The sequence below is a fragment of the Odontomachus brunneus genome, unplaced genomic scaffold, assembly GCF_010583005.1.
Source record: "Odontomachus brunneus isolate Ranch 3 - 2012 unplaced genomic scaffold, Obru_v1 Obru_scaffold_030, whole genome shotgun sequence".
Taxonomy (NCBI): domain Eukaryota; kingdom Metazoa; phylum Arthropoda; class Insecta; order Hymenoptera; family Formicidae; genus Odontomachus; species Odontomachus brunneus.
The window spans coordinates 493,199-519,588 of record NW_022639480.1 but is presented as its reverse complement, the minus strand read 5'-3'; the positions used below and the strand labels follow the sequence as shown (position 1 = coordinate 519,588).

Sequence of the window (26,390 nt, the reverse complement as noted above, 5' to 3'; positions counted from 1 at the left end):
TATATATATATATATATATATATATATATATATATATATATATCTCAAATGAAAAAAAAATGAATATTTTCGGTGATATTCAAGTTTAAGATTTCTTAACTAATTAAAACAGATTTCTTTTAAAACTTAATGAATGATAATTGCGAGCGTGAATGTCGTTCCGCACTATTAACCTCGTTGTGTTTATCCTAGGGCATTTTTCGGTAGCATTAGCAACTGCTTTCTTCGTGGCTCTTTCTTGTATTACGAATTCACCCGTCGTTTCTTGTACGGCTTGATGAACTTCCTGCAATCTCCGGGTAGAGCGTTGCGACTCAAAATGATGCCTTTCTTTTTCCTCTTTGAGCTCATCTATTTGTTGCTGCGATGTTATTAAAAGTTAAGAAAGATTAACAGACTGATGGCGATGACATCAAATTATAAGATAAAAATAAAACGGAATAGAGAAAAAGATACATACTTTTAAAGGATCTATCAATGTATATAAATTGTCTCTCAAATCTTTGCAACGCTGGACTTCTTCGTCGAGAGATTTAACGTTTTCTTGGAACTCCTGCGTTTTCTCAGCCAAAAGCTTGTGCGTAGTTCTTTCTTGCGCTAACTTCTTCTCGACTTCCGTAAGTTCGTGTCGCTGTATAATAAATCCATAATCTATATTACTCGTTTATATTACACATCCATATTACTCTGAAGAAAAGATAGAAGTGATATTCTATCAAGAAATACAATTGCGTTACTTACAAAGACGTCCGCAGACGTGCCTTTGCTTGACTCGATTTTATCCTTCAAGTTATCAATCTCCTCTTTGCAACGTCTTTGGAGCCCCTTGAATTTCATAACTGTCGCGTTTACGTTATTCAATGCAGATTTGGTGCGCTCTTCTCTTTCACATACAGCATTGTACGCAGTCTTGGCTTCTCGCCTGTTATTCTCTGCTAACTCAAGCTCTTCCTTCAGTGTTCTAAGCGAGAAGATAATAAGGATGATATATATATATGTACAAGTAGTTTGCGTGCGCAGCAAAGTCAAAGGTTATTCAAAGATAATTACTACAGATAAAAATTGCTTCTACTCACTGCATCGCCTGCTTGCTGGAAACTTGAAGATACTTGGCGCGTGTGCCGCACCTGCCGCCATATGTCCTGTAATTTGGATCGGGAAAATAAATATCACCTTGCTGAGTGAACGCTCTCTTGCAATTTTTCGGCACTTTTGCTGCACTGGACATTATCTCGCAGGCCTCGTGATTAGTTGGAATAAGAAGTATGCATTCGATTTCACGTTGATCGATCAAGCAGTTAGCCACGATAGGATCCTCTATGACCATCGCTTCCAGCAGATTAGAATACTTCGGCGATTGTGTGCAAAATCGCCTAACGTCGTGTACCTAAAAAATTATACAGTCACGTATGCAGAAGTATTTATGAAAAACTTAATTGTATATATTGGAAATTAATTAACACATTGTTCGTCAATTTTCTGGAAGGAGACTAGCAATGATGCTCTTGTTCATGAGAAGTACAATAGAAATATAAAATATTTATCAATAAAATATTGATAGCTTTTTATTTGCTTTTAACAAATATTTCGGTCTAATAATATTAAAATAAACGTATCACATCTTCTTACCCGATTATAAAATTTGCTAGTGATAATTTGAGGAAGTTTCTCATTGTAATATATCTCCCTCATAATACTGGTCAACAATTTAGCGTCCTGGTTGTTGTCTACGCAAAATGTATTGAGAAAACCACGACCTAGGTGATTTTCTACCGCTGGTGCCCATGCTTCATCCTTCATCTTTATATAAGCACCTATGCAATTAATGCAATTTACAAAGAAGGTTAAGTAATTTTTGTAAGAACTACAATACTTCAAAACAGCATACCGATAGGACCACGAGGTTTTTCTTTGAATCGTCCCTTCTTGCATTCCTCCTCTATTCGTCTCAGTAGACGCGGTACATTAGGTCCAAACACACTCAGCGCATTATCCGATTGCTGCTCGAACCCGCTCAAATCCCTTTCTAGTTTACCTGTAAATTTATAAAATATATAAAGGTAACATTCCCTCTTTTGTCCATTAATTACATAAATATAATTTTAATTACATAAATATATTAATTAATTACATAAATATATTAATTAATTACATAAATATGTTAATTACATAAATATATTAATTACATAAATGTAATTTTTTATTTATCATGGATGTGTATAAGCTTACGTATGCATGCAATACACTTATCCACTTCAATCTTAGCCAACTGCTTTTCCTGCGACAACCGCGTATTGTCGGTCTCCAAGTGCATCAATTCGGTTTGCTTTGTGCGTATCGAAGCTTCGATTTCATCCAAATTTTCCTCCAACTTTGACAGCTTCTCTGACATCTCTTTCCTCTCGTTGTATTGTGCGTCATTGCAACTGCGACAAGAAAATGTGATCCCGTATATGTCAACGAATATCACTCAAGAAATATGTATAAAACAGAATATCACGTGTTCTTACTTTTCTAATTTCTGAATTTCTCCCCGTAGTAAATCAATATCATCTTCGTATCGTTTTATTTTGTGCTCCATGGAGCGCCATTCGCGCTGTTTATTGGAATGGGCCTCCTTCGCTGCCGCGTACTTTTGTTTCGCGCTATTATACGCTTCGTGGTTTTCTATTCTTTCTCGTTCCGCTTGTTCAATTTTCCTTTTTATTTCTCTATAACAAAAAACGAGTAGCTGAAGTAAGAACATGTAAAACATGTATGACAATGTAGAATAAATCCTCTTAATCTTACCATAGATTTAGTATATTAAAGCATATAATTAATGATAAGTGTTTTAGAAAGTAAAGTGTATTTCAAATTTTATTCCTACTTTATTTTGTTATCTATTTCTTCGTTCTTTGTTCCCACAGATGATTCCACATCTTGTAACTCTTTCAATTTGGTCTCATTAATTTTTAAATTTTCCTGGATCTTGCGAAGTTTGGTTTCTTCTTCGATAGCCTGCGCAATAAGACAATCTCTTATTCAGAGTAAAAAATGTTATATGCAAAATCCTTCAGCTCTTCAGATATAAGGCAAGGCTTCTAGGCTCTTAAAGTTCATTACTCAAGTTTCTCTGCTTGTTACAGATTTGCATAATATAACCATTAGACTTACAATAGCCCATGGAAGTTCTCTTTGTTCCAGATTAATCATCTCAGCACGTGACTCATCCATTTCCTCAACTTTACATATATTATCCTTTAATTTCTGTATCTCTGTCTTTACTTGCGACAAAGCCTGCAATATGACAAAAGAATGTGACATTTTACAGTAAAACATAATTATATCAAGAATGAGAATAATATGTATACCTCATTGTACTGTTTCAATTTTTCATTTTCTTCCTCACATATTTGTAAAGCTTCTACATAATTATTCTCAATTTCATCTAAAAGCGTAGCTTTCATAAACAGATTGTACTTTTCTTCAGGTTTAGACATGACTAAAAATGTTCTTGACACATCTTGATTCAGAACAGAGATTGGATTATTAATTTGTATATTCATGCTAGATATGATGTTGTCCAATTCATTTCGTTTTGTAGAAATAACCTCTCCTATAAATAATATATATATATATACACACACATATATATATGTTGCTTTCATTTTCTACAAATGTAAACACTATATGCTGATTTAAAGCATTAAAAATAAGATGTATCTTTGTACCTCTCCAGTTCTTCATTTTATATGTTGATATAGATCCAATGGTACGTAGGACTGTAATAACATCACCATAAATTTCATGTTTGTATGCTGTATCTCCCTTATTTGTTAAAGTTATCTCAACAGTAGCAGATGTCTGACCTTTCTTAATAAATTCTGCAATTTATAACAAGCAATTTATACAATTGAATTATCTGAAATATATGTATTGGAAAGAAAAGTAAAAGTAATTATATAGTCTAGAGTTCTCATCTCTGGTTTGGCTGAAACTCAACTCATATTGTGTATTTTCACATATAGATATCAAATATAAAAACTAAAATTGTTGCTTTGTCCCACAAAGCTTTTTAATTGCTTTGCTCCCTGAACTTCTGTACTCAATAATGTTTTAAATTCACATACTTTTTGACTTTTTGCATGCATGTGTGACCACAGAACATGTTGATGTCGCTATATTTTGTCACTGACAGATTTCATAACCTACCATACCTGTTAACTTTGATTAATATCTCGTTTTGTGGGACAATGCAATGATTTTAACTTTTACATTTCAATTTCTACATAGTGAGAATACACAATATTGTTGAATTTTAGCCAAATTGGGAGTGAGAACTCTAAACTGTATAATTACCAAAGCAAATTTTTAAAAATAAAATTGTACCTTTCACAGAGGTTCCCCTGCTGGTAACATTAGCTCTTGCACCAAGCCCTACAGTTAACGCTGTTAGTATGGCACTCTTACCACTGCCATTACGTCCCACAATGAAGTTAACGTTTTCATTTAGTGTTATCTCCAATGCTTCGTGACACATGAAGTTACGAATGCGAATCTTTTTTACTTTTCCAGCCGTGCACTGCAGTAAATAACAAAGAAGCATTTCAATAACATATCAAACATATTGTTTATTTGTTTGGTATCATTTAATATCAACCATCTTAGTTAGTTAACCAGGATTTAACTAGAGTTTATTTGTTTTTGAAAGTAGAGGATTAGGAGGCAGAAAATTATTCGAGTTTTAGTTACATTTATAAAGGAAAATTTATAAAGGAAAATTTATAAAAAATTTATGTATAAAACAATGAGACAAGCTCAATATATTATTCAGAATACCTCTTCCACATTGTTGCTATTCTCGGTATTCTTGGAGCGTTTAGCCGAATGCTCGTTGGAGATCTCGGTATTTCGCTTCTTTCCGTTCTTTGTATTATTTTCCATGTCTCGAATGGTAAGTGTTAACGTCGTATTTAGACAATGTAGCCGGTGAAGGGTTCAAATTCTCTTGTGACTGCGTTGTCACTGTTACTCTCTAACTCGACACTTATCACAACTTAGCACGCGGAACATCGTTGATTAAAAGTGATAACATCTCTCTCATATCGTTGACTCAACGTTAATTAACAAACACTGAATCTCGAAAAAAGTGAGGAAACTATTCCCGCCAGATTGGTGGCGGTTATTTCCTTTCTTTTTCGAGATTTCGTCATAACTAATAACAACATGGAGTCATAAAGCTACCTAGACGAACAAACTAAATGCGATTATTTCCAAAGCATTTGTTTCACATAGAGGGTGCTTTCCAGCTACGTTACGCTTTATGCACAATGCCAGAACAGGCAAGGGTTGCATATTATTTTACAAGATATTTTAGATAATATGTGACTAAAACTGGTTTTGTATACGTGTGTGTCAAGATGTTTTAACAATTGAAAAGCAGCCAGTATATAGTCGGATTTTATATTTGAGACCATCTATTAAGTTCATCTTTAAATGGCCTACGGATGATTTTATTGGCTACAAAGCATCTGAAGATAAACTTAAGACGGTCTTAATACGAGTCAAATACTCCAGCCGAAAATGTAAAATATTATGGGAGATCTGTGTATATAGAATTTGTTACATGCACGCAAATTACGCGCGTAGCTAAAAATTGCTATTGGCATTGATTATTTGTAAACATCGATTAATTGAACCGAAATTTGTTGAAAATTCACTTCAAAATGAGCGATGTATTGATGATCGATGAATCGATTTTCGACAGAAAGATGACGGTTCGCAGCGGAGACTTTGGATCTTATAAAAGTGACAGATCTAACTTATCTTCGTTTTTTCTGTACTTTACATCGATCATGAATCTTTTCTGAAACGCATAAATTATACTGAAGCTATAATTGTGAACGACTATCAGGTAGTTTGACGTCGTAGAATATATCGTGATATGATTTTCGTTCACCAGGTATCGAGCAAGGATGTTCCAAATTTTTTGGCTGAGCTTAAATGAGTCAAAACATCATTTCTGACATCGGAAAGCAAGGGAATCATCTGGATGAATTGTTATTAGTGATAACTGCTCTTACAATGTAATCAAGAGGCAGTCAACAGTAAACATGGATTACGACGAGGATTTATCGCAGAACGAGTTCCTACGGGAGCTCAGGCAACAACACGAAGCCACGTTGCAGCAGGTTATCCAGGAGGGTTGGATTGTTTGCATTCCTCGCAGTGGAAGCTTCAGCAAACGTGAGTTCCAGATGCACGAGATCAACGCTCACATACTGATCCCTAGACAGGACCTCTTCACTGCACAATTCGACAGCCTGGATGGCAAGGAGATCCTGCTTGTAGACAGGGTCCTCACCATCAAGCACAATACTCAACAATATTCCACACGCTTGCTCTTCGAGGAAACCTTTTACAATAGCGATCTGCAAAAGTACTGCGTATGGTAAGCACATGTTTCAATGTCAAATTCTGATTAGTTGAACATCATTGTATTCCACAGGTGCATAGAGCAGCCATTGGAGACCGGCATGTGTATTTCTGACAGCTGTATGAGTAATATCACTAATCTCCAGGAAGCTGTGAATTTTCTCCAAATGGAACTGCTGGAGAAAGAACTGTGCAGTGACTTTGAGACCAAGATCAAGGACTTCTTGTACGTTAATAAGGACCTGAATTGCATGCCGGTACAGACACAGCGAGACCTGGTATATAGTTTATACACAGATTGCCTCAGGATACTGCTCGAGAACGCTGCTTCCCGGGAGAAGGTATTGAGCAGTAGACACTATTATTGGAGCATACGAGTGTCATTAGAGACTTACATTTTGTATATATTGCGGCACGTGCTGCTAAAATCGTTGTCTGCTGGCACCGCTGCTGAGGATGCGGCCTTGAACAAAATCACGAGGAATTTGAGCGAGATACGACTGGAGGATCTCCTGATACGCTCAGATTTGCAGTCGCGCGTCGACGGTGGAAGACTCGAGCTATCGCGACTGGATTGCTTCGTGACTGTGCTGGGTAAAATTGAGTGCCTCAGGCGGACCGTGAATCACGTGTCTCGCGGCACCACGTCCGTCGTTTCGTCGGACGATCTTCTGCCGGTGCTCGTATACCTCGTCATCAAGGCGGGACTGTCGAACTGGACAGCGCAGCTGGCTTTCATGCAGCAATTTCGTTTCTCCGCGAAATCCGTTCACGAGACGGACGAGGGCAGCTTCTTGATCACGTCACTGGAAGCCGCGATTGAGCACGTCAAGTCTGGGACAATTTCGAGAAATATCCCGTGTCCCGAGTCCAAGAAGAAGGAATGCATTGACATGCTCACTGCGCGTAATGAGACCTCGGAACAGCCGTCTGTCGAGCGCTTATTCGTGTGCATCGAGAAGGGCGAGTTGGCCGAAGTCGAAAGGATTTTAACTCGCAACGAATCGCCCAAGCAGCATCGTGACGTCGCGCTGTGCCATCCCCTGTGTACGTGCGCGTCCTGTGAGCGAAACTGGGCGCACCAACGGGATTTGAAGACGTATTTTAAAGACGACCGAGGACTCACTCCGTTGCACATGGCGGTGCTGTGCAATCAGACCGCGATCGTGGACTACCTGCTCGACCACGAAACGGACATCAACATCGCAGACGTCGACGGACTGACGGCGCTCCATCACGCCTGCATCTGCGGCCACCAAGGCATCCTGCTGCACATACTGCACGCGAGTGCGGATCCTACGGTGACTGATTCCGCTGGCAACACGCCGCTGCATTGTGCCACGGAGCGCGGCCACGAGAGCTGCGTGAAGGCGTTGCTGTATCTGTCGGAACAGATGAAGGTGCCGGTGGACGTAAATGCCGCGAACGACAACGGCGATACGGCGCTGCATCTCGCGGCCAAGTGGGGCTACGTCGCGATCGTGCGTGTCCTCTTAGAGTGTGGGGCAAACTGCAAATTGACCAATCGGAAGGGTCAGACGCCGTTGACAGTAACGTACAGCACGTACATCAGCAAGCTGCTCGAGTATTACGCCAACATCTATACTGACTCCTTGCATCCCCGACGCGCGGCCTTGTCCCAAAGCACGCAGAAACAGAGCCAGAGCGGCGCGCCGCACGCTGAACATCGCGCGATAGACCGGCTGCTCGCCGCCATCGTCGAGGGCGACACATGCCTGGCCTGCTACTACCTGGGCTTGGAGGTTTACCACGAGCGCCTGCCGGACGTGCGCTGCGCGGTCAGCGGCATGTGTCATCCGCTGTGCGACTGTGAGCGCTGCTCGGCGATCGGCGAGACGCTGTTGGAGCGCTGCAAACGAAGACGTGCGCTCGCGATCAACAGCTGCAACAGCCTCGGCGAGACAGCGCTGCACGTCGCCTCGGCGACCGGCCGCACCGATATGGTGCGGTTATTGCTGGACGCCGGGGCGAACGTTAACGTGACTACCGCGTCTGAAGGCCGCACGCCGCTACACCTGGCTTGCCTGAACGGTAACATCGACTTGGTGAAGCTGCTGCTGAACTGTGCAACCTGTTACGTGGACGCGCAGGACTACGACGGCAACACGTCCTTGCATCTGGTGAGCCAAGCCGGCAACGCGAAACTCGTCGGCTTGCTGCTCAGGCACGGCGCGAACGTCGACGCTCGCAATCGCCACGACATGACGCCGCTACGGCAGTTGGAGCTGGAGATGTCCGACGTGCTCACCGCGAATTACGCCGACGTGCTGAAAATGCTGAAGCGAAACTCGCCACAGCCAGCGCAATCGTCGTTCGACGACTGATTTATATTCTGCGGAGTAGAATTCTTATTCGTTTCTCTAGGTAATACCTAGGTATACCTCATAGGCACTTCTTCTTCATTGTGGTATCCTCCTTCAACGTCGTGCTAACGTGATTTCACCAAAGTGAGATTTGATTCTTACCTCAGTATATCGCACCGGTAATGCCATACGTGCCAATCGTAAATCTAAGATCAGATCTTGCGCGAAACTTGTGTTGCGCAGAACTTCTTGCTTCAATCTGCTTACGCACTACGGTCATACCGTATAATTATTCAGCCATATAATAGTCGTGCCGTGTAATAGTAGTGTATGGTAATGAGAACAAAAAATGTGAGATGTTATATAATGAGTCAAATCAAATAGTTTTATATATATATTTTGTTATATACTATTTATATAGAATATATATACATATATATACACAAACACACATGTGAAGACTGTATTTAAAGCAATAAAAATTTTAATTATTTGTTTTGTACAAGGTAAAAAACTGTGCCCGGAAGTACTTGCATTTTCGAGGCGATTTTCAAGGGTTCCACTTTCTTCCTATTGCCTCTCCCGTTCACCTGTGTGATTAGTGATCAGTCTTAAGATCGTCAATTTCATAAGACCTGCGGGACTTCGATTAACCGCTCTTAATTAAAAATAACTTTAAAATTACTTGCAAAATACTTTCGAGCAATAAAGTAAAATATATACATACGTAAATACATATGATTTGTGTTTTATGCGTTTATCAATCAGATATATTGTCATAATCGTCCTGTTTTGGAATTTGAGGAATGTGAGTTCGAATGTTCTTGTATCCGCTAGATATGAATTATCAATAACTTTAGTTTTCTAGCGTAAGCTAGAAAAGTTTTGCTTTGAATGTATTGTTAGTTACTGAAATGTCTTCATTCCCTGAATCACAGTTTATCAATCGCTGTATATGTATGTAATTATAAAAGGAAGTTATTTGATAATAATAAATGATGTTTCTCATAAATTTTATTGTATAATTTTTATACAATATAATATATAATTTTAATTGTATAATTTTTAAATGTATAAATATAATGTTTTAATTGTATAATTTTTATACAATATAATATAGGTATATATCTTGATTATTTCTACATCACATTTTTTAAGCAAAATAGTGAAATATGATAATGTGAGAATGTCACTTCAACTTTTGAATTTGTTTGAATTCTTCGCGCGAAGCTTCATGTTATTTTGGTCCAGCGGGCGCTGCAAATGCTTTGTAGTGTTTTTACCTCTTTCTCTTTCTTCATTCCAATCCGAAGAATAGAATAAGAGGGAAAAATGCTGCGCAGCATTTGTAGCGGATCTTGGACCGCACTCTTTGTGATGATACGCAGCCAATGAAATGGCTGTGTTTCTCGCAGGAAAACAACTTTAGCAAATACGATAAATTCTATTATCTTTAAAGTTGGCAACGATTTGATGACAGACGGACATATTACTCTCGAGTAGTACAACTCAATGGCGAGATAGACGATTAGTTATGTTCAAATAGTATCACGCTAATTAGTGAGCAAACAGGATAATTGGCAAGTGATTCTGCAATAAAAAAGGACATCGTGTGCCAATCGTTGCTATATCTTGTAAATTAATCTCAAGAATAGGTGAGATTATTTATATCAGTTTTGATTTTTAGGTTATTTCTCTCATCACATTTCGGTGATGACCGGCGTTTTGCTTATTATTACTGTATGCTGTAGATGTATTGCGTCATTAAAAATTATTTTATAGTTATTCACTAACTAGTATTTCCGATAAATCTCCCAGAATATTTGCTAGTTTGACGTTATTTCTGTAATTAATATCTTTTTCCACATAATCCGTGCAAATATTTTTCCTCTTTCCTTTCAATATTGGGACTAATGTGATATAATACCTTAAAGTGAGTTATCTGTCAAGAATTTTATTCACTATAATCGTGTTTCATATATAATTTAAATTCATTTGCAAATATATATGAGAGGTAAGTATACCAACATCTTCATAAATATTGGTTGCACTCAGCAAAGAAAGCTGCCTTACAACATCTGCAGTTTTCTCTACTGAACACAGCCATTGTGTGTCTATATGATGTTATTAATACATATCTAAATTTTAAACTGTACAATTAGCTTGGTGTCTTGAATTATATAATTGACATACTGCTTTATATTATTTTCAGGTATAACTCCATTGTTCTCTGCTATTTCATGCACAAGACTGCTCCAAGATGCTGAGACTTTTGAAATTATCACGCAGTTCTTTTTTAAGGAGCACCACTTTGCAGCAATACAAACATCATACTTTTTACTCGTCAGCAAATGTTAGATCAAGCACCCTACATTCAAAGAAGAAACCTATAGAAGATAAGTTAGACAAATTTAAGAAGGGCGAAATTCTCCATGGATTCATAGTGGATGAGGTTTCCAGGATAGACGAGTTGTTTCTCACTGCAATCAGATTGTCACACTTGAGCACAGGCGCGCAGTATCTGCACTTGGCGAGAGATGACGCGAACAATGTGTTCTCCATCGGATTCCGCACGACTCCTATGGATTCCACTGGCTTACCTCACATATTGGAGCACACCACTCTGTGCGGTAGCGAGAGGTATCCCTGCAGAGATCCGTTCTTCAAGATGTTGAGAAGATCCTTGGCGACGTTTATGAACGCTATGACGGGACCAGACTACACCATATATCCTTTTTCGACGCAAAACCTGAAGGACTACCGCAATCTGCAATCGGTCTACTTGGATTCGGTCTTCAAGCCGAATTTGAGAGAACTGGATTTCCGTCAGGAAGGCTGGAGATTGGAACACACGGACGTCAACGACAAGAACTCAGCCATCATATTTAAGGGTGTGGTTTTCAACGAGATGAAGGGCGTCTTCAATGACAATCAAGCCATCTTAGCCGAACATATGTTGAATTCTATTCTACCGAGCCACACGTACTCGGTGATCTCCGGCGGCGATCCTCTCGTCATACCCAGTCTGCGGTACAGCGATCTGCTCAATTTCCATCAGAAGTACTACCACGCCTCGAACTCGCGCTTCTACTCGTACGGGAATTTCCCGCTGGAGGATCATCTGAAGTTCATCAACGATCGGTATCTCTTTCTGTCTGACCGAATAGACGCCTCTATGTCGGCAGTGCCGCCGGAGAAGCGGTGGAAGGAAGTTAAAAAGGAGCACATCGCCTGCAGGCCCGATCCGCTGCTCGCTGATCCCAGCCGTCACGGCACCATCGCCATCGCGTACTTGTGCAACGATATCACCGATATACAAACGACTTTCGAGATGTACGTACTCTCGCAACTGCTGCTGAAGGGCCCGAATTCTGCGTTCTATAAGTCTCTGGTCGAGTCGAACGTGAGCACCGGTTTCGGCCCGGTTACCGGTTTCGATTCGCAGTGCAAAGACACGATGTTCGTTGTGAGCCTGCAGGGCGTGAAGCCGGAGGATTTCGATAAGGTGCAGAGTATATTTGACGACACTGTAGACAAAGTTATCAAAGAAGGCTTCGAAAAGGATCACGTTGAGGCCGTCTTGCATAGCATCGAGATTGCGACAAAGCACCAGACGTCGAACTTCGGACTGAACTTGTTGTTTAATCTAACATCCCTGTGGAATCACAACGGCAATCTGATACAGGCGCTGAGAATCAACAACGCCGTTAAGGAACTCACGTCGCAAATGAAAGAAGACCCTCAGTATTTGCAGAACTTAATCGAGATTTACCTGAAGAACAACAAGCATAGATTAACGTTAACGATGTCACCCGACGAGAAGTACGAGCAGAATAAAGCGGTCGCCGAGCAAAAGTTACTTAAGACGAAGTTGGAGGAACTCACCGAGGAAGAAAAGAAGCAGCTATACGCGGACGGTAAGATTTTACTAGCTGAACAACAGAAGAAAGAGGACGTCGGAGTTTTGCCGACCCTGAAAATAGAGGATTTGAAGGTCGACGTGGAGAGATACGAGACATCGAACCTGCAGATATCTGGAGTGCCGCTGCAATTGTCGATACAGCCGACGAACGGGATCTCTTACTACCGCGGGATCCTAAACACGCGGGCGTTGCCGAACGAGCTGAAGAAGCTCCTACCGCTGTTCAACTATGTAGTCGCGAAGATGGGCACGCGAAATCACGACTATCGTACTTTCGATCAGATGGTGCAGCTGAAGACCGGCGGGCTGAATTTCATGAACCACGTTGCCGAGCATAAGGAGAGCGAGCTGAAGTACGAGGAGGGTGTGCTCGTGGAGTCGTATTGTCTGGATCGCAATTCGACCGACATGTGGCGGCTGTGGACCGAGTTGTTCAACGACGTCCAGCTCGCCGACTCTAAGCGATTCGAGACGCTCGTGAAGATGAACGCGGCCAATCTGATCAACGGTATCTCGCACGCCGGTCACATGTACGCGATGAGCAGCGCCGCCAGTCTGGTCTCGCCGATCGCACGGGCCAAGGAGAGCTTGTCCGGGCTGCGTTACGTATCCAGGATGAAGGGGATAGCGCAGACACGCGACCTGGCTCCCTTGATGCATAGCATGCAGGAGATAGCGAGTCACGTGTTGAGCAAGCAACATCTGCGATCGGTCATCAACTTGTCCCAGGAGCGCAAGGACGACGTTCTGGAGGGTATTCGCGCGTTCTACGATTCGTTAAAGGGTCATCCAACGAATGCACTCGTCATTACCGAGGACCAGAACGCCGAGATGTATGAAAGCGCCAATCATCATGTGCTGCCGTACACAGTGAACTACTGCTCGAAAGCCATTCTGACTGTGCCCTACACGCATCCGGATTACGCGGTACTGCGTGTGCTCTCCAAGTTGATCTCATCTCTGTACCTGCACCCGGAGATTCGCGAGAAGGGCGGTGCTTACGGCGGCGGCGCGAAATTAACGTCCGAGGGGATCTTCTCCTTTTACTCGTACAGAGACCCGAACTCCACCCGGACCTTCGATCTGTTCGACCAGGCGTACGACTTCCTGTCGAAACATCCGTTGCCGCAGAGCGATCTGGATGAGGCGAAGCTAGGAATCTTCCAGCAGATCGACGCTCCTATTTCGCCTAGCAATCGAGGTATCACCAAATTCACCCATGGCGTAACGGACGACGATCTTCAACGGCAGAGAGAGCAACTGAAGGCTGTGACCAAGGAGCAGATCTTGCGTGTGGCCGAGAGGTACTTGAAGCCAGGTCAAAGCGACATTAGAGTCGGTCGTTCGCTCATCGGACCCCCGAATACCGATATCTTAAATAGACATTCGGAGAACTGGCTGGTGTTGAATCAAGAGGAGGCTGATCAAGCACGAGCTACCGAATAGATAGACATTGAGATATTGTTTTTCTTACTTCAATATTGAAGAGACACTTTATATTAGACTGTAAGCAAGTCGGCACACATTGTTATGCGTACCGTCATCTCCTACGAGTATTAAAAGTCGAAAAAAGAGCGTATACATTATCTGGAAATATCGGATATTTATTAATGAAAAGTTGTAATTTATGTTATTTTGTATATTAAATATATCCCGATGAAAGGGATGAGAAATAATTTTATATTGCTGAATTAATTTCTAATTCCTCTACTTACTTACTGAGAGTTGTACGTTTATAAATTTAATGTATGATTTATAAAAATGATGTAACACATATATATATTATAAGTTTTATTTATCTGGATTTATTATTTATTAGATTATTTATTTGCGGTTTATATTTTTATTTAGATACATGTATGGATATCAATGCTGAAAAGAAATACTTTCTCGAGGCGTTACGTTTATTTTATGAAACTCAATGGCTTCATAATGTACCGGTAACTGAGATACTAACTCAAGGATGTCTGGATGCAATCCCCGAAGAATGGATGAAGCATTTGCAAATTTTACAGAACGACGAGCTTAATAATTTTGTAGTGAATAAAACAACAAAGGTTTGTCAAAAGATAAAAAAAGGTAGACATTGAATTACGTGATAAATATTCACTATTCCGTTATGTTTTAGTCGGAATGGCCGGATTCCTTGAAAGCCTACGTTAATCATTGCACAAAAACCAACAGATTATTGTCTGCGCTTACGTTACCTTCCATAGAATTGCCGCAAAACTTCAAAATAGGTCTCAGCCGAAAGAAACAACACGAAATTATTCATTTAGCTCGCTTAGTGCACGCGCAATGTAAGCCACACGATATCCAAACGATCATCGATTTGGGCGCCGGCCTGGTAACAAAACAATAACATAAAGAAAGAAAATAAGTTTGTGAAAATCGACTTAAAAATGCTTACGTCAATATTTTTCCAGGGATACGTCTGCCAGATGTTATATTATCTATACGGCTACCGGGTTCTAGGATTGGAAAAGGACGAGGAAAATGTGAACAGAGCCTGCGCTAGGCAACAAATAACGTATCCTGAGTCTCTGAGCAACGTTAAATACATCAGTTGCGATGTGACGTGCGATTCCGCTGATAAGATAGAATTCATTTTACAGCAGGAGTTTCCCGACACAACGGCCGCGTGTTTAATCGGTCTGCACGCTTGCGGTGACCTCAGCACGAGCGCATCAAGAATCTTTCGCAGGATGAAATCCGCGAAACTCTTCATCCTCATTTCCTGCTGTTACCACAAACTCTCCATTTCCGAGAGCGTGCGGACTTCGTTGCAGGAGAAACAGTACTTTCGCAACTTTCCAATGTCCAATTGTCTGCGAGAAGTCATAACGACGTACAATTTTGACGTGGGACAATTTCTGAGGGTGCCTTTCCTGCGACTGGCGTGTCAGGAGTCGGTGGACAAGTGGCGCGATATGTCCGGGGAGAAGCACGACGAACACTCCTTTCACGTTCTCGCCAGAGCTGTGCTCGAGTTGTATTCGCAACAGAGTAGGTATTGGACAGTGATTATACTGTAATACTCGATAACAGTGAGATCAATTAATCGCGAAGGACACCTTCCAGATAATCTCGTTCTAAGGAAAAAAGTACGGAAAGGCACGAGGAAATCACAGTGCATGGATTTCCAAACTTACGTTAAGGATTCGCTGTTGAGATACGATCTAGCGCCAAGAACGGACATGGATCTAACAGGTGAGAGATACAAGTCAATGACGAGATATAATCGGTTCTTGGGGAGAATTAAATAGTTTACACAAGATTTTTACGTGTAAAGGTATCTTAACCGCGTACGATGAACTGGAAAACGGCATCACGCGAGTATGGGAAAATCAGAATAAAAGACTGAGAGCTGTAGAGATTTATACCGGACTGCAAATGATGTTGCAACTCCCGGCGGAGTCGTTGGTTTTACAGGATCGTCTGTGTTGGTTACACGAGCAAGGTTTGGAAGCGGTCATTGTGCCTGTGATGAACAAGCGTTTGTCTCCTCGTTCACACGCGATTGTATCTCATAAATGCTGAAAATTATTTGCCACAGCTTGATATCTCTTTTCTGCGCGAATTAAAATGTATCACACTTATTTTATACGAATATTTATAAAACGACCGAATACACATTTTGAAAATATCATTATTCAAAATATTGCATATATTTACATAATCTTTTTTACGAAAAAGATTACACACAATCGACGATATAATACAACATTCTGTGACGTTTAATGTTTATATTATATTATTTGAATATCTTATATTTTTTTCAGTGCTCGCGTGCACTATCGATTATTATATAGACATCTTATACTGATATCTTATACTTATCTGTAAGGGTGGATTTGCGATGCTGCTTTGATATTCGTTTTTATCGCACTGGGCGCCTTGCTTATTTGTCCCACTGTAAATTATCAATTGGAGTTATTTTAAATGCATTATTGTCATCGAAAAAAACAGAAATTTCTAGAAGAACACTTACACGATGGATTGCCTAGGGGCCCTTGTCCTGGTGTTTGCTGTTGGTTTCCAGGTCTACCCACCATCATGCTATTAGCCACTGCATTTACGCCCGATTGAACCATTTGTATGTCAGACTATAAACGCGAAAACGTAGACAGTAAATTAGAACAGTCAAGCATTGTAGAGACGCAACGGAAAAGAACGGAATCTCCACGAATTTAACTGTACATACAGAGAAATATATACTGCATTCAAGTAAACGTTACTTGTTCCAAGTATTTTCATACGTTTATATAATCTATCATTTATATACGATTCATCATAAGCATCCAATTTGTTCGATGCATATTTTAAATTCTAGTGGGTTCAGCATTTAAGAATATTAAGTTAAAACAAGAATTCAACTTGCTTACTATTTAAAGTCGAATCAAATTTTTCTTTGATAACATTTTACAGTATTCTTATAAAGAGATCAAATTCTTTTGAATGCACGATAATGAGCTTTTCTCAAATTTGCGATGAGTATATTTTAAGGCAATTGTCAAGAAAATATCTTTTGTTAGAAATAACCATTACTTAAAAGAAGGAAAGTAAACTGAGTAATTGCTTTCCTTAGCAGTGGAATGATATTTTTCTGTTTGTATGTGTATGTCTTATATTTCATTTTTCTCTTTGATTGTAACTTACTTTCAAACCTTTACCCGTCCCTATAGCGGCCACGAGAGTATGGGTGTCCGCAGCACTGTTGGTCTGTGCTTGCGTCGCTCTGGCACCAGCCTCACTCTCCCATTCTTCGCGCGCTTTGTTCGCCATGTCCCACACATGGCCGACCACCTTTGTATACTGCATCAGTTGTTTCTGAAACCCAACGGGAGCACATATAAAAATTCAGCACACGGCAGAATCTGCGTGTTCCACTCGCTAAATGGACCGACTCGAGAATCTCTGACTGCATAGCGAATTCAAACTCAGACGTAAAACGTCAATGCAGTTGGATCAACGGTTAGATTTACGTAGCTATCAAGTAGGCTTGTGACACAACATCGATCTCAACCCAGAGCGAATGGAACCGATAAAGCTGAGGCTAGCTGATTAGTAGCTTACATTGTAGTCCTAGTTGTTGTTTAGTTAGCACGTTAACAGAAAAATAGAACATCTTCAGTTAACTATACGTGTCTATCTTAACGGGTACTACATACATACTTAATTGTGATCGATTTGAAAACCTTCTTACCTATATCAACTTAACACCAATATTGATTATTATATGCCAAGATAACAATCTAATACTCATAAGTATCACAAGTATCTTCGAGAATAACTTTTGTATATATCGAGGAAGAATACAAAGATAAAGGCAGGGACATAAATATAGAATAAAACAGGCACATCTTACATGTGAGACATCATTGTTGACATTCGCTTTAGCTTCGAATTGCATCATCTTCTGCTCAGCTTGAGGCTCTAGTTTCGTTCTCAGATAGTCTGGCACCAAGTCGTGTGCAAATGTAGGGATTCTACCTTCTGTCAACCTCAACAACTCCTCATCCTTCTCCGGACTTAGGCGCAGTGGTAGAACCGTATAATTTCTGAGATTCGGTGCTTTGTCGGGCGCGAGAATTTTCGAGAGACTGGTCAGCTGTGTAAATAGTACGATCACAACATGAAGGGGTATAAAATACCGATTGAATACACGTAAAACGAACAACTAAAGACTATTTAATTATTTGATCGTCGACGAAACTGATTACTTACGTGACCCGAAATTAAGGCGTAATTATCGAGGAAATTGGGCCAATTCAAAGTCTCGTACTCGTGTTCCAGTTTGAATACCATCGCGGCGATGGCGTTTTTCAAATCGTTCACTCGCATTATGATGGCCTCCAAAGCCGAATCCAAATGCTTTTCGTCCCGTTGCATCGTGCACCTTCTCGTGAAATATTTATCGCATATTTATATTATTATTTCAGTCGTACGTTCGCTACGTGTAGCAGCAACACTCTGATCTACTGAACTTCAAGATTTATAGGTTAGGGATTTCTCTTTTTCTTTCTCAATAGTGGTTCCAATCACTCTTTCTCTCTCTCTCTCTCTAGGTGGTTTATGATCGATCGATATATCGATATGCGATTCTTTCTTCAGTGAAAAAATCGATTATTCTATCGATGGTGCAAATTCGATACTATGACTATTGGCGGTTTTTTTGACGCGAATATAATTTCATTTTCGTTTCTCACTGAATGTTAAAAGAAGCGGAATGATGCTCGATGCTTTCACAAAATAAAAGACAGACAAGTTCATCTTGCACGCTTTCGTGCTGAAAAAGCATCATTCTATCTTCTTTTTTCCAAAGTATATCCAAAAAATTACGTCTGAACACGTTCGAAACTTACTAGGCTTACTTCACGTATTATAGGTTAGATGTAGCGTGACAGCTTAAAGTTAGGATTAGGTTAGATACACATAAATATACATATCCGATATTCGAAATTCAACAGCGAGTGTTAAAAATAATAAAAATCGCAAGATCGAGATGATCAATTGGAGAATGAGACTTGCAGTCAGCCGTTCCAAACTCAGCGGATCGACTGTCGAAGTCCGAGTGATACGTCAGCTGTTCGTCAGCTGATCAGCATAACAAATACATCATTGTCAGTGATTACTGGCATTTTAGGACGTGATTACTTGCGGTTTCGTGATCACGTGTATTATTACACAGGAAAGCTCATGCATAACATCATGAAGTCGTTTCGCGAGGTACTTTCGAACGCGAATAACATCCTAATCTTAACCGGTAGCGGTATCTCCGCGGAATCCGGTGTGCCAACTTTCCGCGGTGCCGGCGGATTTTGGCGCAGATATCAAGCGCCAAATCTCGCCACGCCGGAAGCCTTCGCGGCGAACCCGTCGTTGGTTTGGGAATTCTACGAGTATCGCAGACAATTAGTCAGCAAAGTTAAACCAAACAAGGTAATGTAACTTATGAATCGAAGGAAACAAGTTCTTACTTAAAGTGATGGATGCAAAACGATAAAATTGCATTACGTTCAGTCTGAACTTCTCAATGTGCATCAATAATTATTAGGTTCGTTCTGATATAAAGAATTTCTTGTAAGTTTCTGATGCATTAAGTTAGATTGAAACAAAATACACTTGTTTCACTCTAACTTATTGTATCGGTACACCTCAGTTCAGAAAGTTCTTTGAAAAAGAACAATTCTATTAATTCATATCGATTTAGGTTTAAAATTCTAAGACTAAATCTTATGCAATGTTACTGTTCCATATTATTGATAGTTGGTGTTTACTAGAAAGAATGTCAGAGAATTATATGAGCTCCGACTTGTCCAGGAAATAACATTCATAAATTTGCATCAGAATTCTAAAAGTTAAATAAAAATATAAACTTCTCTTAATTAATGTTTAAGTAGCTATGTTTTTTAAACACCTATAAATTACTTACTGTTTACATAGATAACATCTCACACATAGTTTACATTTTGTCTGCACACAGAATATTTCACACGTAACTACTTAGCCATGAAATAAACTCATCTTTTTCCTCAGGCGCATATAGCCGTGGCGGAATTTCAGAAGCGCAAAGCAGCGGAGGGAAAGAAAGTGTCGATCGTGACACAGAATATCGATGGGCTGCATCAAAAAGGTGGAGCAAAAGATGTGGTGGAGCTGCACGGTTCCCTCTACAGGACACGCTGCACCAAGTGCCACAATATCTCTATCAATGAAAATATTCCCATCTGCTCATCGTTGGAAGGGAAAGGGTACACCTTCTGAAAATTCTGTTGCATGTGGTGGTGAATAATGAAATACAAACCAAGATAGCACAAAGAATCCAAAAAGAAGAATTCAGTCATATGTCACCAATTTATGTTTATTTTTAGATGCAAAAAGAATTCTTCTCATTGAACTCTGAAGAATTCTTTTTGCATTTGAAATTCTAAGACTAAATTTTATGTAATGTTACTGTTCCATGTTATTGATAGTTGGTGTTTACTAGAAAGAGTGTCAAAGAATTATGTGGACTCCTACTTGTTCAGGAAATAACATTTATAAATTTGCATCAGGATTCTAAAAGTTAAATAGAAATATAAACTTCTCTTAATTAATTAATTAATTTTTAAGTAGCTATTTTTTAAACATCCATCAGAATTGGTGACATACGACTAGAATCTTTTTTAATTCTTTGTGCTATTTGGGAAGGGACTTGCCAGAAAACAAAACTAATGGTTGTGCAACCATTAAATGATTATCGTCTTTGATTGAAGTATTGTTTTAGATTCATATTGTATGTAGAAGAATATCCCAACGATAATGAGCGTTCATTCAACCTTTGTGTTTTCTGAAAGCAATCAATAATATGTGTGACACTTACATGTGAATATCGCGAGTTTTCTCATGCCGACTTGATGTTAACGCGTCTGAACAGATCGCCTGACCCGGGTATTATGTCTTCTGACATACCAGTAGAAGAATTGCCACGTTGCGAAGTCACGAATTGCAGCGCACTGCTGCGACCCGATATCGTCTGGTTTGGGGAAAATCTAAATGAAAATGTACTGCAGAAAGCTTGTATGTAATTTTATTTAACAAGTATATAATCTCACGAAAATGTGGAAAGATACTTTCCATATTTAACTATTTAACAAATATGATTTAACAAAATATAGAAAGATACTTTGATCACAATATATGGAAAGGTAACTCGGCGCAAATGTGGATAGACTTCGATTAAAAACGAAAAATCTTTATATGACACAAAACGTTAAATAAATAATTTACTCATTCTCACTTTTTGATTATATATAAAACAAAAAAATTTAATACAGATAAAACGAATAGCACGCAAAAAACAAATATACTCATTCTAATTGATGATTTCTCTTGGAATGTCATAGTTGACCTTGTTGAGACTTGTGATGCTTGCCTGGTAATTGGAACCTCGGCAATAGTTTACCCGGCCGCAATGTTCGCGCCGCAAGTGGCACAACGTAACGTACCAGTCGCAGAGTTCAATATAGAAGAAACACCGGCCACGAAGCAAGTTCAGTAAGTGTTCTTCAAATTGACTCTTTTTCGTTCTTGGCACGAATCATTCGAATCAAGCATTCATCGAAATCACACATATACATGTTAAAACTTTCAAAACTTTGATATTAAGAATATAAAAATTTATAAATATAAGTACAAAATATCACATAATCTATATGAGAGAGAAAGATTATTTTTATATTATTATATTTATATACACGGGCGTTAGAATATGTCTTTCTATTAAATATTACGTTTCATGCTTTCTTTTGCGTCCTTTGGAGTTGGACTGTAACAGAAAAAAAATACGTTATACATATCACTTGTAAATTAGTCAGTTAACAAAAGGTTAAGAGCTTTTTAAATTATTTTTAAGAGTAATTTTTGTTTTACAGATATCACTTTCAAGGCCCTTGTACTACTACTATAACAGAAGCTTTGGCTCCGTGAAAAACACAAATATACAATATTCCAGCTTAGTAGCTAAGTTCTTTTAATGTCAAATACTACTTACTTCACAGTAGCACACTTCCGTATTCAGTCCGAGTCGATTCAAATATTGCAACCATAACTTTTGTTTAGTGGAGAGTGAATCACCAGGACCTTTCACTTCTACAATTTTATACTGAAAGGAAACGAAGTATATGAAATTACAATTAAATACATTTATTATATAACATAATGTAACTTGATTTATATAATAATCTATTTGATCTCTTCTCGAATTGTAAATAAAGAAATAGATTTACCTGTTTATTGTGCGGATTCCATACGATTAAATCTGGAAAGCCAGCTCTCCAGAGTGTGTAGTTTTGAATGAGTCGTTCGCAGATTCCAACAACACCCTCCACTCCTAAACAGAGCGCCACTTCCTATAAACAAAGATAACACATAATTACATTGACGTCATATAAACATCAAGATTAACTGCTCACCTGGATGTTGCTGCTATTGTCAAAAATACTACCCTGACAGATAGACATATATTCACAATGCAAATCAAACTGATGCTTCAAATAGGCGCTAAAACTATCCACGTCAAATTTCCGAATAATTTGGAGCTTCATGTCGATCTGCTCTTTTCTATTCTCATAAAATTCCGATGAAAATAAATCCAACGGTGTGGGTTCATATGACGACACGTAAGCGCCAGGAATTTCCACGTTATAAATTTCGTCCCAGAATAAGGTGCCAAATAGGGTAATTGGAAGAGCACCCTCGCAATGTACACCCTTGATGTATCCCCTGTTCTTGTAATAGTACAGCGCTAGATCTTCAACCGTACCATATATTTTGTCTGTTCCATTACTGATACACCAGTTACTCTTTCTCTGCAAGACATTTCTGAAAAGACGTCGACATCCTTATTTATTTTCTTTTCCTAAGAGAATTGAGGTAGATTTGTCGCACAACTTACCCGCACAATTCTCCTTCTATTGTAACAGAATTTGGTTGAGATTTTAATCGTGTTTCACTAAGCTTTTCCTCTATTATTTGTTTAACAGTGTCTTTCGCATGCTGGCTAATATTGGATTTTCTTTTCGCGAGGTTCTCCGCTTTCTCCAACAGATTCAATCTGTCGACTTCCGTTAAACTATTCTGTCTGACTGCCTTTAAGAGAAGTCTGACGCTAGTGTTGGGATTTTTCATATGATAAACTTCTATTTTGATCAATTCCATGTACCACCGTCCTTTCTTATGTTTCATATGGCACTTTTGTTTTACTAATATGCGTAAAGATTCTATAGCTTGCGGCAAGGTTTCTTTGGTTTTTTTAAACGCATCTACACTTTTATCGAGAACTTTGAGCCACATGTATCCCGGCATAAAGTGTCTGATGTGATCAGGCAATGTGCAGTCCTCCAAACTGTAAACAAATACAAGGCAACTTGTAGATCTTTTCAGATAATTTCAGCCACAAACATATCAAACATATCGTCTGTTACCTTTGTTTTTCTGCTTGTAAGAGAAGCGGTAGACGTTCCACAGCTTGCGATCCAATTTGCCGTACGAGCTCCCATTGTTTCTTTTCAATCGCATTCAACACATTACATAGTGCGCCTTTAGCCTCTATATAACTGTAAAGTAAAATCCACATTAAGAACATAATGCACTGCAAATTACAAAGCATGATATGATTATGATACTTACTTCAACAGGTGCTTCTTATTGGCGAAAATAGGAAAGTCACAAATGGTTACTTCTGGGAACTTTATCTCTTTCATTTCAACTTTTAATAATATTTGGAATAAATCCGCCATAGTCTGCTGAGGATCTTGATTAGGGATGAATAAACTAATTATTCTATTAACCACCTCGCTCACTCTGGTGTTTATTAATATGCAGTAGCCTAAAGCTCTGTTGATTGAAGCACGCAACTTGATGGCTGGACTTGGCATTCCGGGAAACAATGGTTTTGCTTTGGCATGGAGCTTCATCAACGACTCTATGTACTTCTCCTTTTTGCCGCTGGCTTTGATCTTATATTCGTGACAAAGCTTACGAATTTCATCGACTTGCAGCAATTTCAGCAGAACAGCCACATCTTCTTCTTTCGTGTTACTTTTAAAAATACCTTGCGACACAAGTTCGTCGAATACGGGCTTTAAATTCGCAGCTATGTTTTCGTATTTGATATTGTCCACTCTGTGCCATGTGTGTTTTCTTTTCAACATGCGTATTAATAATTCTTGTGCTTTTCTTGAAATTGTCAGTAAGGAGAATATCAAGTCCAATTCGTCTTTGTCGAAGTATCCGCAATTGAACGGTTTAGAAAATACACTCGCGACAATTAAAAAGAAATGTCGTGAGTAAGTTTCATTTGGTATTATTATATCGTTGAACTCATATCTCATTGAGGTTGTCGTGTCTATCTTATTATATTCGTAGTTGTACTTTTTGCTTGAGTAAATCTTCTCTATGTCGATATTATTGTCAGCAATAGCTCCTTCTTTGGCCAGATTGAAGTTATCTATTGCTATAGACATGAGTTCTTCCATTTTATCACTAAATAAGTTTCTTCGCACCATATTTAAGCTTCTTGGAGATTTTATGTCCAATAATTGCTTTATTGGAGAAGATGTTTTTGGATTAAATTTTGATGACAATCCAGGACTCTTCATAGGACTTTTAGTGTGTACAGTCAGATTTACGACTGGTGATATCGTTGTTTTAGTTTCTATGCCAATATTTGTTGGAATATTCATTTTTTCAATATGTGTTTCTTTAACGTTCATTTTTTGCAATATGTGTTTCCTTTTTGTCCTAGATGCTCTTATCCTTTTGTTTTTATGAACAGTTCCTGATTCTTGTGATAATATATCTTTCTTCTATTTGGCAACAGAAAATATTGATATTAGTTACGATTGATATATATTTGTCGTTATATTCATCATAAGAAATAAATTATAATTAACTTACTATTTTATCAATTACAAAACTTTTCAAGGTAGACAAATCTTCTACATTATTTTTTAGATTTTTAGATTGTCTACTGCTGCATGTAACTTTATAGAATTCATCTATTCGAGTTTGTATCATTGTATCTTTCTACCAATGTAGTATACTTAGTCACAATCAAATAAATTTGTGAGATACTTGTAAATGCATGTATAGTTATATATATCATATGTTGTTAATTAGTATATACATATATATAATATCAATAGATATTACATATTATCAATAGATATCAAGACACAATCAGGCATCATACATCTTTATATCTGAAGGAACAAAGATCATTTTATATTATATTGTACAATACTTTTTTTTTATTTCGTACGTACATTATTCTATCCCCTTAAATAAAATGTAATTTAAGCTATGCCAGAGCATCAGAAGAAATCACAATATTTACATAGTTTATATTATCAGCTTATCAGTAGATGAATACAAATGCTTTCTTTTTATATTAAATGATATAGAGTTAAACGCAATGCCGTGTTAGATAAATAAATATTAAGTACACGATATATTCGATTTTTTCCTATAAATTATACTTAATAAGAAACGCCTTGTAAATTACTTTAGTCCGTCTTACCTCAGGAACAAAAAGATGTAGAAGTTCAATATTAATTCGAAATAAAAAACATCAGAGAAACTCAAGAGAAATGCGTGAAAATCAGTAGCAATCAAGTCCAATAATTAACGCAATATACAAAGTTGTATTATTGCGTCAAAGTCGTGAGAGGTTATAACCAGTGGTGCCAGAATGAAGATGCGGTTCCACCTGAAAACAAGTGGACGGGACGCGATACACAAGAAAACTGCGTACGTGTTGGTACGTATGCCTTCGCTGTTCAACTGTAGCTCACAGACGCGACTTTTCCGTTGGTGTGTATCCTCCCCTCCATTAGTTTCGAGTGGTGTTGCGTTTTCCTTCAAACAGCACTGATTCTGCGCACAACGCGATTAAATGCGCGCGGAATCGTGTGGCGGGAAATAAGCGTAAATGTGAAACATAACCTCTGCAGATGGAGATTTTTTAATCTTGCCATGATACAGAGTATCATATTTAGAAAGTATGATATTTTGCTCTCACCACACACACACATACATACATTAATATTCGTGAACTCGAAAATTCGATAAAATTATTAGTAACTGGAAAAACGTCGTGTCTGTATGCGACACGACGAATGTGTCAGGTAGGCTCTCGAAAAAAATTACTTTATAGCCAGTGTAATCAGAATTTATTTTTGCAG

The 26,390-nt window shown here is 38.8% G+C and overlaps 7 protein-coding genes across 8 annotated transcripts in view; 4 read left to right on the top strand and 3 right to left on the bottom strand.

Annotated features, from left to right (window-relative positions):
- LOC116843102 (structural maintenance of chromosomes protein 6) overlaps positions 1-5,213 on the bottom strand; it is a 6,809-nt gene extending 1,596 nt beyond the window's left edge. Inside the window, exons 1-14 of the mRNA XM_032813176.1 lie at positions 4,822-5,213; positions 4,372-4,564; positions 3,714-3,866; positions 3,354-3,598; positions 3,157-3,279; positions 2,870-3,000; positions 2,511-2,711; positions 2,230-2,426; positions 1,889-2,035; positions 1,630-1,814; positions 1,077-1,387; positions 742-961; positions 461-631; positions 174-361 (exon numbers count right to left, since the gene is read on the bottom strand). Of these exons, the coding sequence (XP_032669067.1) occupies positions 174-361; positions 461-631; positions 742-961; positions 1,077-1,387; positions 1,630-1,814; positions 1,889-2,035; positions 2,230-2,426; positions 2,511-2,711; positions 2,870-3,000; positions 3,157-3,279; positions 3,354-3,598; positions 3,714-3,866; positions 4,372-4,564; positions 4,822-4,926 (2,570 nt within the window). The 5' untranslated portion in view covers positions 4,927-5,213. The remainder of the gene's footprint in view (positions 1-173; positions 362-460; positions 632-741; positions 962-1,076; positions 1,388-1,629; positions 1,815-1,888; positions 2,036-2,229; positions 2,427-2,510; positions 2,712-2,869; positions 3,001-3,156; positions 3,280-3,353; positions 3,599-3,713; positions 3,867-4,371; positions 4,565-4,821) is intronic.
- Positions 5,214-5,604: 391 nt separating this feature from the next.
- On the top strand, positions 5,605-9,234 carry LOC116843103 (ankyrin repeat domain-containing protein 27-like). The gene is made up of 2 exons (XM_032813177.1): positions 5,605-6,433; positions 6,491-9,234. The coding sequence occupies exons 1-2, from the start codon at positions 6,096-6,098 to the stop codon at positions 8,760-8,762; spliced, it is 2,610 nt and encodes an 869-aa protein (XP_032669068.1). The 5' UTR covers positions 5,605-6,095; the 3' UTR covers positions 8,763-9,234.
- Positions 9,235-10,130: 896 nt separating this feature from the next.
- On the top strand, positions 10,131-16,322 carry LOC116843208 (protein RRNAD1-like). Its single transcript, XM_032813434.1, has 6 exons — positions 10,131-10,396; positions 14,515-14,720; positions 14,792-15,010; positions 15,090-15,669; positions 15,745-15,873; positions 15,956-16,322. The coding sequence occupies exons 2-6, from the start codon at positions 14,523-14,525 to the stop codon at positions 16,201-16,203; spliced, it is 1,374 nt and encodes a 457-aa protein (XP_032669325.1). The 5' UTR covers positions 10,131-10,396; positions 14,515-14,522; the 3' UTR covers positions 16,204-16,322.
- Positions 10,433-14,344, top strand: LOC116843197 (presequence protease, mitochondrial). Its single transcript, XM_032813403.1, has 2 exons — positions 10,433-10,755; positions 10,954-14,344. Exon 2 carries the CDS (start codon positions 11,002-11,004, stop codon positions 14,107-14,109), a length of 3,108 nt encoding a protein of 1,035 aa, XP_032669294.1. The 5' UTR covers positions 10,433-10,755; positions 10,954-11,001; the 3' UTR covers positions 14,110-14,344.
- LOC116843214 (mediator of RNA polymerase II transcription subunit 8) lies at positions 16,313-18,694 on the bottom strand. Of its 2 annotated transcripts, XM_032813439.1 has the most exons (6): positions 18,391-18,694; positions 18,032-18,274; positions 17,740-17,748; positions 17,323-17,493; positions 16,655-16,769; positions 16,313-16,576 (listed from the first exon to the last, which is right to left on the bottom strand). In XM_032813439.1, exons 1-6 carry the CDS (start codon positions 18,553-18,555, stop codon positions 16,500-16,502), a joined length of 780 nt encoding a protein of 259 aa, XP_032669330.1. In that variant the 5' UTR covers positions 18,556-18,694; the 3' UTR covers positions 16,313-16,499. The 2 variants fall into 2 exon arrangements, with proteins under 2 accessions (XP_032669330.1, XP_032669331.1); XM_032813440.1 differs by lacking the exon at positions 17,740-17,748 and having other exon boundaries at positions 16,426-16,576; positions 18,391-18,688.
- Positions 18,695-19,030: 336 nt separating this feature from the next.
- LOC116843212 (NAD-dependent protein deacylase sirtuin-5, mitochondrial-like) lies at positions 19,031-22,440 on the top strand. The gene is made up of 5 exons (XM_032813438.1): positions 19,031-19,605; positions 20,203-20,417; positions 21,083-21,225; positions 21,552-21,702; positions 22,080-22,440. The coding sequence occupies exons 1-5, from the start codon at positions 19,363-19,365 to the stop codon at positions 22,132-22,134; spliced, it is 807 nt and encodes a 268-aa protein (XP_032669329.1). The 5' UTR covers positions 19,031-19,362; the 3' UTR covers positions 22,135-22,440.
- LOC116843201 (fanconi-associated nuclease 1-like) lies at positions 21,419-26,390 on the bottom strand. The gene is made up of 9 exons (XM_032813415.1): positions 25,727-26,390; positions 25,105-25,409; positions 23,836-25,013; positions 23,631-23,762; positions 23,102-23,551; positions 22,620-23,028; positions 22,434-22,556; positions 22,199-22,309; positions 21,419-21,973 (listed from the first exon to the last, which is right to left on the bottom strand). Exons 2-9 carry the CDS (start codon positions 25,222-25,224, stop codon positions 21,935-21,937), a joined length of 2,562 nt encoding a protein of 853 aa, XP_032669306.1. The 5' UTR covers positions 25,225-25,409; positions 25,727-26,390; the 3' UTR covers positions 21,419-21,934.